Source organism: Loxodonta africana, chromosome 19 (genome assembly GCF_030014295.1).
Source record: "Loxodonta africana isolate mLoxAfr1 chromosome 19, mLoxAfr1.hap2, whole genome shotgun sequence".
NCBI lineage: Eukaryota > Metazoa > Chordata > Mammalia > Proboscidea > Elephantidae > Loxodonta > Loxodonta africana.
The window spans coordinates 61,538,687-61,552,163 of NC_087360.1; the positions used below are offsets into that span (position 1 = coordinate 61,538,687).

General features: G+C 38.1%; 1 protein-coding gene across 1 annotated transcript in view; it reads right to left on the reverse strand.

Moving 5' to 3' along the window:
• Positions 1 to 13,477, reverse strand: part of LOC100673384 (disintegrin and metalloproteinase domain-containing protein 5-like) — a 57,485-nt gene that overhangs the window by 10,842 nt on the left and 33,166 nt on the right. The window contains exons 7-11 of the mRNA XM_023550934.2: positions 5,105 to 5,160; positions 2,632 to 2,710; positions 2,187 to 2,263; positions 1,199 to 1,376; positions 204 to 269 (exon numbers count right to left, since the gene is read on the reverse strand). Coding sequence (XP_023406702.2) covers positions 204 to 269; positions 1,199 to 1,376; positions 2,187 to 2,263; positions 2,632 to 2,710; positions 5,105 to 5,160 — 456 coding nt within the window. The remainder of the gene's footprint in view (positions 1 to 203; positions 270 to 1,198; positions 1,377 to 2,186; positions 2,264 to 2,631; positions 2,711 to 5,104; positions 5,161 to 13,477) is intronic.

Here is a 13,477-nt window from a genome sequence, read left to right on the forward strand (position 1 = left end):
TACAACAGCTTTTGGAGACCCTGCAAAGACACTCAATGAATTAACAAAAACTTGACTTATTTATAACTTTTTAAGAATGTATTAATTGCAAAATCAAAATGGACATTTATCAAAAAGGTTGAAAATATCCACTTGATCTTTGAAATTGAGTTAAAGACAAATATTAAACCATTTAAAAAACAATGCATTTAAATAGGACCTACCAAATTTTTATCCACGACAATATGCATTTCAATGTATCGAGGTGATAAGTTGGAAAATTCAGTTCTCTGAAAAACACACAGAATGAGTCCTGAGAATTTCTAGAACATTGCCTTCCATTGAAATTATATTCAGAAACAAGCTGAAAGATGTGTTTCTAATTACATAACTAGGCCGATTTCAAATACAAAACGTAGGTACTATTTAGAAGATTCTAGTTCAAAAAGTGCCCCTTATCAGGAAGAATTTTCAAGGAGAATTCTTCAGCTATGTAAGAACCCAAGTATCCTTGGATGTTAGCAATAACTGAAACTGTAAACGTTAAGCTTATAACATAAAGCTTTTCTTTTCTGGGCTTTCATAATACTAATAATTTTCACACTAGTCTTCTATGTTGCTGAATTTTCTGCTGCCAATTATTAGGAAGCCACTTTTGGCAAACAATAAGTTTAGAAAAATTCTTCTCAAGTCTACAAGCAACAGCCATTCACTAGAGTCAGCTGCATTATTTATGGCCGTTTGCAGGCCTTTGTGGGGAAAGAATTCATCACTTTTCCTTACATGGACCTTATTTAGCTATTTACGTTGTCCATTTTGGAACTCTTAAAGCAAAGACTTAACTTAGAAATCCAAATAACATATTGCCACCTACATTATCAGAGTAATTAAGGAAAAAATAATATTGTACATAAAGTATCCAAATCCCTACATGAAAAAATTATTTTTGTCTCTTTTAGTCCTACATTCACACCTTCATGTTTCCAGGATTAATTACCTAAGTTTTTGCTAAACTTTCATCAAATGACAAGCCTAACAAAGTGCTTAAATTTATTGTCTAGCCATTTAAAAATTCAGGCAGGGCCCTCATGAGAAAATAAAATAAATTTAAGGTTTGAAAGTTACCAATCAAACTCTGCCTGAAAGCATTTTTCATTTCACAAAGTTGTAGTGAATAATTTCCAATGTGGTAAATCAAAATAAAAGAGTCAACACTTACTTTTGAGCTTTTTCTGGCTTTAGACTGTAAATCATTAGACCAAGCAGAAATGTCACTGTCCCGTAAGAGAGGAACATTAATGTTATCATTTTTCTCTTCATAAATCATATGCACAAACCCTGATATGGCCTCCATTGGTTCAATTCCATATGAGATGTTTTGAAACTGCAAAATTCCCCTGAATGTTAAAATAATCAAAACAAATCTGAAATTATTCTACCAAATCTAATGTTCTAATGAGAAATTATGGCTAAGATTTTTTTCATTTTTTTAGATTTAAAGACACCTTGGTTTTGCTATTTTATCTCTTTATCCTTTGAGGTTATACCTCAGAATTGGACACTGTACCATGGGATGCCTATATTGCCTTCTATTACAAATATTCTAAGAGAAATACCTTGCCTGTCCTAAAGAAAGCAGGTAGTGGTGTCGATCTGTGCGCTTAAACAGGGTAAGACCCCTTCCTAGTGTGCGGATTTTCTACTACCAGCCTGTAGCTCAGTCCCTTAGGACTCTTTCTTCTCTTTGAAAGCAAACTCTCTTCTGCCATTTAAGGTCCTAAGTCATTTGTTCATGTGGGCTGAACTGAAGATATTATAGCCCTAAAAACTGAGTGCAGAGCCAAAGTGCCAATCAGACTCAAGCATTCTACAATTGCCAATCATCCCAGGAAATTAAGAAATCGGACAAAAATAGAAAGAATTTAAGAAAATTAAAGAAGTGCGAAGAGACCAATCAACACACCCTAAACTCAAGATTGCTCAAAGCCTCAAGCAGCAGATTCTGTCAATGTCAACAAATAGCCTCCCACCAGGAACATATGCTGCCAAGGTGACCACCCCTATTTTGTTGGTAATTCTGGTTCAGTCTCTTATGGAATTAAAATAACAAAGATGACCATAAAACCAGAAAACATATATGGAGGATCAATTCACAGACTAGCAGGATCTGATACTGGCAAATTGAATATCCATAATAAGGCCACAACCTGAGTCCTGAACAAGTGTTGAGTGTCACAAGTGAATTTGGAAAGCCCGCAACATATCCTTGATAATTGCAATCCATCTGAAAAAATAATAGACAAAGGGGGAAAAAAAGGATAACTCAATTTTAAAATGAACAACCCCACATATGTCATTTATTTTTAAGTTAGCTACCTCGGTACTTTAATATGACTGGTAATTATCTCATGAATTTGTGCCAGGTAGAAAAAGACACCAGTCCAAAGTTATTCAATGTGGAAGTTCACTTCTCTTTCTACATCCATTGCTTACACTTTGAGGGTTTAGCCAATGTTACCATGAAGTAAAATATTTCTCCTGAACCAGTGAATGTATAAAATAATATTATAGCAATTGCGAAATAGTCACCTTTTTTTTTTTAGAAAATCTAGAATAAGAAATCTGTAAGAAAAAAAAAAACTTAAGTCTTACCTGAACTATTAAAGACTTAGAATGTAGGGTATCCTTTTTGTCATAAGAAGAAACAACAGAAGCCAAAGATAGAAATGACCTAGGGAAAAACAATAAAAATATATTCAACTTGTAAAACAGAAGTAGAAAAAAATCATTCTTCATAAATTGTCTTTTTACTGACGGATTAAAATTGTGCTAATCAACTATCCTTTCTAGTGTCCAAATGCATCTCTATCACTTACAATAAGTTAGGCACTAAAATAGGCATTTTAACAAGAGCAATATATAATACCAGTGTTAATGAACAACCCAAATTGCCAGAGTCATCAAATAGTCAAATAATATAGGCCGCCGATTTCCAGCACAGACCTTTCAAATCTTTGTCATTAGCAAGCATTCTGTGATTTCAAATTTTATACCCAAAATTCAAAATTAAAATGCAGGGTTAAGGGAGAATTTAGGTTTACTTAGGCTTGCTTTAAATGCATGTGCACTAGCCTCAGCTGTGAGTCGGAATCAACTTGACGTCAATGGGTTAAACCTCAACTAAAATGCCAGGTTCCTCTCAATAACCTTGGTCAGAATTTTCTCTCATTTCCCTCGGTAACTACTCAAGAACTTGACATCATTCTTGTCAGCCATTCCAATAATACCCATGTCCCTTCACTTTTAGCTCACTTGTACCCATCCACACTCCTTATCTTTAGTTCCAAAGAATGACATTTTTTGTTTAAACCAAATTGCTATACCTGTGCTTCTGATCTCATCTTGTGCCATATACTGAAGACACAAACTTTTTCTCTCCTATAGTTTCAAGCCCTTCCTTTCTATTTTTTATCCTAAGACTGTTTTAAAAAGGTTATTTCCAAGTCACTGCCATCTTAAATAAGTCTCCCTTGACCCTGTGTCCTACCCTAACTATTCCATATATTTTCTATATTCTCAACGTATTTCATCAAAAGAGTCATTTACACACATTTTTTTCACTTTTTCAATTGTGATTTACATTGAAACCACTCTGGAAAAGATCCATAACCACCAGAATGGTAAACCCAAAAGACATTTTATAAATCATTATTGCACTGGACTTCTAGCTTCTATTTGAAAACTGTGACCCCTAAGTCCAAGCGCTTAATTTACATCACAATTCACGTCTGCTTCTCTTCCCTTCAGGCTTGATCTTCCCTGTTGGCTGCTCTTTTTGTTCTACCTACTAGAAAAAAAAAAAAAAACCCATAACATTGCTCTTTCCCAGAGTTCAGTTTTTAGCTACCAGTCTATTTACAAACATTCTATAAGCTAAGTAACATGCTCTCATTTTTTAAAAATTATAGGCAAGCTACTGATTACTCCTAAATCTATATCCCTATGCCAACCTCTCTTCAGAGATTCTGACTCTTATACCCACCTACCTAGTGGAAAAATCCAACCTGAATGTCTTACAAGCACTGAAAAAAACACTAACCCCTTCTTCCCACAAATATGTCTTTACCTCTGGCTTCATTTAATTACACCATCACCTACCCATTATTCACATAATAACTAAATCACTCTAGATGCCTCACTTTTTTCCAATTACCAAACCAAATCAATCTTCAAACTACAGTGAATCTTTCTTTCCAGTGCTATGACCAATGCCATTGTACAGACCACCATCATCACTCATGTAAACAATTATATTGTCATAGAAGTGGTCATCCCACCTCTACTCTTGTGCCCTCAAAAACAGCCTTCGAAGACTCAATGTTACCATATCAACACAGTGCTTAAAACAATTTTTGGCTCCCAATATCCTTGCCATGGCATTATAGATCTTCTATAACCTGGCTCCTGCCTATTCCTCCAGTATCTTTTACTTTTTGTCCTCCAAAAAGTATGTTCTTTAATAAATCACATAGGCTTTTTTCCTATCAGAGAAACCACTCTGTTTCACATCTCCGTGTTTGGCACAAGATTTTATTTCTAAATAGAATGTCCCTCTTCCCTACCCCTATTCTTTATATAACTAGGTATCTTCCCTCAAGATCCAAGTCTCCTCTTCCTCCAAAAAGCCTTGTGACTTCCAAGAATCCTATGTACACCTTTATCATAGTACCAAAAACAAAACAAAACCCATTGCTGTCGAGTCAATTCTGACTCATAGTGGCCCTATAGGACAGAGTAGAACTGCCCCATACGGTTTCCAAGGAGCAGCTGGTGGATTTGAACTATTAACCTTTTGGTTTGCAGCTGAGCTCTTAACCACTGCACTACCAGGGCTCCATTGTCATAACACCACATTATAATAAAATTGTTTCAATATGTATGAGTCTCAGCCTATCTCCCTCTATTATAAATTCTTTAACTGTGGACAATGCATAATTCTTTTCTGCATGTCTAGGATTTTCCCCAATACCCCATATATAGTAGGTATCAATAAATTAGAACTGAAATCATTCTAGTCATAAAAATCAAGAAACCAAAGAATTAAGCTTTGAAACAAAATACTCACTGCTTTTTGAGATGGATTAAATATTGTCTTCCTTCTATTTTAATGATATAAGCAATCTGTAACATGAATATCCAAAAGAATTTCAATAATACTTGCAAATGAGATACGTTAAATATTTTTTACTCTAAATTATGCTTAAAGAGATTGACCAAATTAATAATAATACATAAGCATTACATGTACTTCCCTTCCCATGACGGTATTTGAAGCCTCAAGATTCTGAATTGAGAATTAGGTGATGGAACACCAGCGGCAGATTATCTAATAGACAAAGTAAGCACAGTGCTTACCTTGCTTACCAGATCATCTGTAGTGAACAATTTCACATTTTTCCACCACTTCAAAGATTCTGCTTCTAGGTATATCTGGCATCTGTCTCTCTCCCAACCCCACAGCATCTTCCTACAGAATCAAACCCTCTTGACAGGGGAAGATGACCCAGCAAGCAAGGTAAATACGGGCTTACTTGTGCTCATTTACTAATCCGTAACAAACAATTTCACATGATCACTACAGATTAGTAAATAGGCACAAGTAAGCTCGTGTGTACCTTGCCTATCGGATAATTTGCCCCACAGAGCAGTGATCGGCCTGCTATATGCCGTTACTCACATTTCTGGGGGGGTAAGCTTGCCTGATGATTGTTACTTTTTGACTTAGAAACACCCCATTCGTTTACCATGTCCAAGGCAAACACCAAAGATGCCCATCTCACTTGAGGAAACCTGTTACTTACTCACTTCCCGCTCTCCTGGAAAGAGAACTGCCATGATCGTTGGAAGAGACACTCCCAGGAGACAGAGCTACAAGAAATGTACTACACTCCAGCAACATAACATAATAAATGTAATTTTACTTAGCTTATCCTTTGGAATAGAATGTAGGAAAAGACAGAGAGCAGACACATGTCTGGAAATGCCATAGAAGGTAACAGAAAATTCAATAGTCATTAAATTATGTTTTTGGTTCATTTTTCAATTCTTTCAGCAAGAGTAGCCGACATTTAAAACTTTTTTTAAGCGTGTAAGTTGGAATCGACTCAATGGCAACAGATTTGGTTTTGGTTTTTTTAAGTGTGTTTGAGTGTGCAAGCTATTTTGGAACAGATAAATGTTCTGGGAAGAATCACTTAAATGGCACTCTGGATATTTATAAAGTTGAATAAAAGATGCCACATAAAAAAAGATCGCATACTGTGTGAGTCCATGTACATAAATTTCAAGAATAGGCACAATTAATCTATGTTGATGGAAATAAGAATAGTGGTAACATTTGGGGCTATTGACTAAGAGGCTACAGGAAAGCACCTTCCAGCATGCTACAAATTCTACATCCAGAAGTGTGTGTATTCTATATCCAGAAGAGTGTGTATTAAATATCATCGATCTATAAATTTAAGATTGTGCACTCACTGAATGTATACCTCAATAAAAAGTATAAACAAAAATACTTAAGAAATGAAAAATAAGATCTTCTTAAATCACTTCTGTTAAGGTTAAGTAGCTCCTACCAGAACTGACCCTATTACAGATAACATACATTCTAATCAAAACACACCTGAAGGCAATGTAGAGTAAACAAAAGCAAGCACATTCTAGAAAAGAGCCAACACTTCAAAAAAGGGAATAGCATAAGGTAAAATATCTCTGTTAATGGATTTTAATCTTAGGGCAGGACAAGAAAAGCAGCATGCCTTATGGAGACTTTTCAAATTCTAAAGGACCAGAGGATAAAGTTTGGAGCAGCCACATAAAGGAGAGACAGAGATGAAAAGCCCTATAGGCATATTATATGACCTCATTTATATAAAGTTTGAAAATAGGCAAAACTACTTTATGATTACAGAAAGCACAACAGTGCTTCTGGGGTGATGGGGATTTATTAGAAATTGACATAAAGGAATTTTCTGCAATGTTCTTTATCTCGACTTGGGTGTTGTTTACAAGAGTATATAATCAAAAACCAAGAGCCAAACCCACTGCCATGGAGTCCATTCTGACTTATAGCAACCCTATAGGACAGAGTACAACTGCCATGCAGGGTTTCCAAGGCTGTACATTTTTACCGAAGCAGACTGCGACATCCTTCTCTTGAGGAGCGAGCACTAGTGGCTCAAACTGCCTACCTTTTGGTTAGCAGCCAAGTAAGTGCTTTAACCACTGCACCACCAGGGTGCCCTACAAGAGTATATGTTGTTGTTGTTATGTTGTTAGGTGCCGTCAAGTCGGTTCCAACTCATAGCGACCCTGTGCACAATGGAATGAAACACTGCCCGGTCCTGCGCCATCCTTACAATCGTTGTCATGCTTGAGCTCTTTGTTGCAGCCACTGTGTCAATCCACCTCGTTGAGGGCCTTCCTCTTTTCTGCTGACCCTGTACTCTGCCAAGCATCATGTCCTTCTCCAGGGACTGATCCCTCCTGACAACATGTCCAAAGTATGTAAGACACAGTCTCGCCATCCTTGCTGCTAAGGAGCATTCTGGCTGCACAAGAGTATACACGTTCCTCAAAACTCAAGAAACTGTTTAAGATTTATGCTTTTGGCTGCATATAAATTATCTCTTAATAAAAAGACTTTTATCTCAGTAATTATTTAAGAAATGCAAATTAAAATAAGCCATAAGATATCACTGTAGGTCTCTCAGAATGACAAAACTCACAATACTGAATAATACTAAATGAAGAGAAGGACATGAAGAAACTGGAGCCCACACACTGTTGTTGGGAATATAAACTGGTATAACCGTTCTGAAGAATATTTTGATAATACTCTTAATTTAAGTAGGTGAATACTCTAAGATCTGGCAAATCCACTCCTGGGGATGTACTCCGGAGAAACTTTTACACAGGTCGATAAGGTGACAAAGACGAGGATGTGCATGCACATAGTATCCCCTGTGCTCATAGAGTAACAACAATATCACTCTAGGTAAATAAATGCAGTAGACGTGCAGCGTGGAATACTAAGTGGCTGTTAAACCTATGAAATTGATGTACATATGTCAATAAAGGTATAGAGAAACAAAGAGAGATCTTAAAAACGTAAGTTCAGATGGAAGCACAAAGAAACCTAATTGAATACATGAACAACACCATCATATAAAATGAAATATATTCAAAATAATGCTAGATATTTGTATAGATTTTCTACTGTAGCATAACAAATTACCACAAATCCAGAAGCTTAAAACAACACATATTTATTATCTCACACGAGCACAGGTTAGTTGGATCCTCTGTCAGTGTCTCACAAGATGGAAATTAAGGTGTTGGCTGGGGCTGTGATCTCATCTGGAGTTTAGGGGCCAAGCTCACCGATTGTTTGCAGAATTCATCTTCTTCCAGCTGTAGGACTGAGGTCTCCATTTTCTTATCAGCTGTCAGCCAGGGGCTGCCCTCAGCTTGTAGAGGCTGACTGCAGTTTCTTGCCACAAGGTCTCATAGGTAGTTCACAACACAGCTGTTTGTGTCTTGAGGCCAACTGGAGAAATCACTCCAGTCTACTATGATGGAGTCTTGTATGACAGAACCTAATCAAGGGCTCACACGCTGATACGCAAGGTAGCAGGGAGGGATGTTGGATTATACAGGGCTAGGCGGAGGAGTGGAGCCCCTTGCAGTAAACAATTTGGTCTTTGGTCCTGGTTCCTGAGCACAGGACCATACCTGAGGCCAATGAGTGGGGGCCAACCAGACCAAGATGGGCCTGATGCTGACTAAGGCTCAGCAGGCATGATGTAATCTATCCTGATCACGTGGGGAGGCCGATAAAAGGCTTTGAAAGACGGAGGCTCATTGGTGCTTCCGAGGTGGACAGCACAAACATCAGCTCTGGGGAGGGTAAGCACATCCCCTGGGAACATCGAAGCTCCTCAACTGAGATACCCCCCAGACCTAACCCTATGTGTTTGTACCCTTTTTTTCTGCTGGATTAAAGATAGCCCTTTCCTGCAGTTCGAGTCGTTTCAACAGATTATCAGACCTATGAAACTGAGAAGGGGCCAGTACTTGCTGAACTGTCGCTGCATAAATGTGGGTGAGAGAGAGAAGGGGCCAGTACCCACTGACCTAGCCCTGGGTGAATGGGAATGAGAGAAATGGCTGAGTGGGACACCAAGGGTCTGGACTGACCAGGAAGGGAAGCTGAGATTTCAACAGGACACAGTTGGCGTGTGGAGCGGGATTTATTATCTACCACACATTTGGTATCAGAGGTGGATGGTCTCAGCCTTCCTGGACTGGTTTGAAACCACAGCATGTACACCAGGGCATATACATCTTAGAATGTGTGTAGAGTTGCCAGGCTTTGAATACATATACAATATGTACTGTACTTAATGATTTTGTCCTGTGTCCTATATTGACTTTGTCAGGACACCATGAATGTTCTATATTCAGCTTTTTGCAATAAGTTACAAAAATTTGGCAGGGCAAGCAGAGCTATTTTCCACCACAATAATCAGAGCTTGAATCACTCAAATGGCAACACTAGCCAAAAATCAAACCTCCACAAATAAAGATCTGGACAATGTCTTATCTCTCCTGAACATTTGTCTGAGGGAAGTCCAAAGTGGGGGCGAGGTGAGAGGACTGATAACTTCATATTCAAGAAAAGAAGACTGTCCTTTGGCCAAAGTCCCAGGTCATGAACAATTTTTTAATAAGAAATATAGGGTCACTATGAGTCGGAATCGACTTGACAGCAGTGGGTTAGGTGGGTTAATAAGAAATAATGTCTTCGGGTCAGTTTATGTGCTCTGAAAATCAGACACTCAACCATAAAACATAGCCTCACTCAAATAACCAGCTTTTGAAAGGTGGCAAATCAACGACAGCTCCGAGATTCTGAAAGCCAGACAATCAGTGACTGCCTCATGCTTCTAGACAATAATCAGTAAGTTCCTCACTCCAGTGGCCAGACTTCTCAAAGTCAGATGGTCCACAAGTAGACTGACTCCAATGACTACATTAACACAACTGAAAGCCTGTCAGTACTAAAGCACTTTCTCTTCTGAAAAGCTGTCAATCCCCTGAACTCCAGGTTTCCCAAAACTTCCTATAATTATCTCTGATATTGTTCAGAAGACTATGTTTATAAGGGTAGCTGTCCCCTACAGGCAAAGAGGAGTGCCCTCCCCCCCTCCCTTTTTTTTTTTTTGCATCTCATATCCCGTTCAATTTATTTTTAGTTCTCAAGTTTGCAGTCATTTCAATGGTTGAACACCTGTTTAGGATTAGTTATGAGTTCAGATTTGAGGCTCACTGATGGCAGCTGTGAAATTATTCAATTCCAGATTTTTCAATTTTTACCTTGGCTGTAATTATCTATTTTGTATTTGTGTATATTTGAACCCTAAATTGCCAAAATGCTAGTGTAAATTTGGTGATGAATATTCTTAACAGTGAAAATGTATTAAATGGGGGAAAAGTCCTTTTGAAGCTCTTTGTGCAATGTGTAAATCTTCATTTGACATAAAAATCATGGAAAGTCAGATATAAATCAGCATATACTAAGAGCTAAGCATAAGAGATGGGTGATTTACTCAATTAGCACTAAAGGTGATACAATAACAATTTTTTTTTAATTAACAGAAAATCAGACGAAGATGTAAGAATTGCAGCTGAAGTAATGGTTTTCCACACTGTGTATCATCGTGAGTCTTTCAGCTGAAGTGGCAGTTTGAACATATTACTATCAGAGCTATTTTCTGATTACAAAATTGCAAGCAAGTTTTCAAGGGCCAGGATGAAATCCACTGCCACAATTAAAGAATGTAACTGCTCCATTTTCTATTACAGAGATTATCAAAGACCTAAATGTGTCACCGTATTGGGGCATAGGCACAGGTGCAAGTAATCACAATGCAGAAAAAAACATACACTTTGCTTGTGCAATATTTTTCTAGTGAAAAAGATTTGCTTAAATGGCTCTTTCACGTAAGACCCCCTTCCCTTTTTCAGTTAGGAGTCAATGAGAAAAATTGTGCTGCTTTTGGTGGAGACAAAATAGATACAAATTTTGGTGAATGTTTGCATAAAGATGGAGATAATGTTTATTCAAAATTGGAGCAAAAGTACAAATGTTGGCTGTCCTGTCCTCATTCTGGATAATGCTGCTCAAACAAACAGCTCCTAAGCCCCTCCAATTGATACTGAGGTAACTGTAGTGTTACTGTTCTCTCGGATCATCATTTGCCAGGAGCTGCCCATCTAGTCTCATGTATCTACTTGAAATAAGAAGCACACTCTTCACAAGTATCATTTTATGTCTTATAGTCCAGTCTATTCTTTGTCTGAAAAGAGTTGGCCCCAGGAATGGTTTTAGTCCTGGACTAACAGACAGTCTGGGGGCCATGTCTTATGGGGTTCCTCCAGACTCAGTCAGATCATCGCATATGGTCTTTTTACTATAATTTGAGTTCTGCACCCCACTTTTCTCCAGCTTCATCAGGGACTCTGTGCTGTGTTCCCTGTCAGGGCCATCACTGGTGGTAGCTGGGCACTATCCAGTTCTTCTGGCCTCAGGCTGATGAAGCCTCTCATTTATGTGGCCCCTTTTGTCTCTTGGGCTAATATTTTCCTTGCCGCTTGCTACCTTTTAAGACCCCAGACGGCACACACCAAAGTGGGATGCAGAACATTTTCTTAATAAACTTTGCTATGCCAATTGACCCAGATGTTCCCAGAAACCATGGTCCCCAGACTCCCGTCCCTGCAATGCTGTCCCTCAAAGTGTTTGGTCATGTCCAGGAAACTTCTTAGCTTTTGGTTTAGTCCAGTGGTACTGCCTTCCCCTGTATTGTGCATTGTCCTTCCCTTCACCCAAGATAATTTTTGTCTACTATCTAGTTAGTGACAAGGCTCTCCTTGAGGAAGACAATGTTACTTATGAACAGGAAAAGAAATTCTAACTTGAAGTGGATAATTATTATAGCACTTGTTATGTCTACTTTTGAAATAGGTTTAATTCCTTGAAAATTTTGATTCTCTTACATGAGTGCTACCAAATGCTTTTTTTTTTTAAAGGATTTATTTATGGGAAAAATGGAATCATCATATGTAGTGTTGGAGAAGAAGGGAATAAATATTGACAACAAAGCTCTTTTTTTGTCAGTGGACGTTTTAAAAAGTTGTTGACCAAGACATGCAAAATAATCACAGAGAATGAAAAAGAAAGTTAAGAAAAGCAATTCTCAGGGTTGTTAATTTTCTGTAAGCATATGTTCAACACACTATCCCATAACGCTAAGGTCTAGTGAGTTTTCTCATGCACAAATCTTCGATGGACAAAAGAATGAAATAAGTTGGATACGATCACTGTAGCTACCATGTTTCAATATAAATGCAAAAGGGGCTGTAACTGCAAAGAAATTGATAAGCAAATTCTGCAAGAGGAGAAACAGATAAGGAAAGTAAAATTATCAGGGAAATATAATTAAAGAAAGAGATGCGTACTCTCGATTGCTATAATTTACATCAGATGAGCAACAAATAATTTCCAATATAAGGATGTCCCATGTGATATTTCTCTTTTTTGTGTATATGCACAATTAGAAATAATTCATATTTACTTGGATGTCCTGTGTTTCTATTTGCCAAATCTGAGGGGTCTCTCTGTGTGTTCCTAGGCGTGCTTACTTTTGCAAGTCCTACCTCACATCATATCAGATCTATTAAAATACAGTCATAGCCCACATTAGTAATAATTGCCTGTAGAAACAAATAAAAGGAGTCTTTTTAAATTGCTAGAGTTAAACGCATTGAATTTCCATTTTTTTTATAATTTTTATTGTGCTTTAAGTGAAAGTTTACAAATCAAGTCAGTCTCTCACACAAAAACCCAAATACAACTTGCTATTTTTTTTTTTATACACTCTCAATTAAAAAATGAGACAGCCTGCTCTCTACTTTCTCTTTTCATGTCCATTTTGCCAGCTTTAAGCCCCTCCACCCTCTCATCTCCCCTCCAGGCAGGAGATGCCAACATAGTCTCAAGTGTCCACCTGATCCAAGAAGCTCACTCCTCACCAGCATCCCTCTCCAACCCATTGTCCAGTCCAATTCCTGTCTGAAAAGTTGGCTTCGGGAGTGGCTCCTGTCCTGGGCCAACAGAAGTCCTGGGGGCCATGACCACTGGGGTCCTCCTAGTCTCAGTCAGACCATTAAGTCTGATCTTACGAGAATTTCGGGTCTGCATCCCACTGCTCTCCTGCTCCCTCAGGGGTTCTCTGTTGTGTTCCCTGTCAGGGCAGTCATCGGTTGTAGCCGGGCACCATCTAGTTCTTCTGGTCTCAGGATGATGTAGTTGCTGGTAAATGTGGCCCTTTCTGTCTCTTGGGCTCGTAATCGCCTTGTGTCCTTGGTGTTCTTC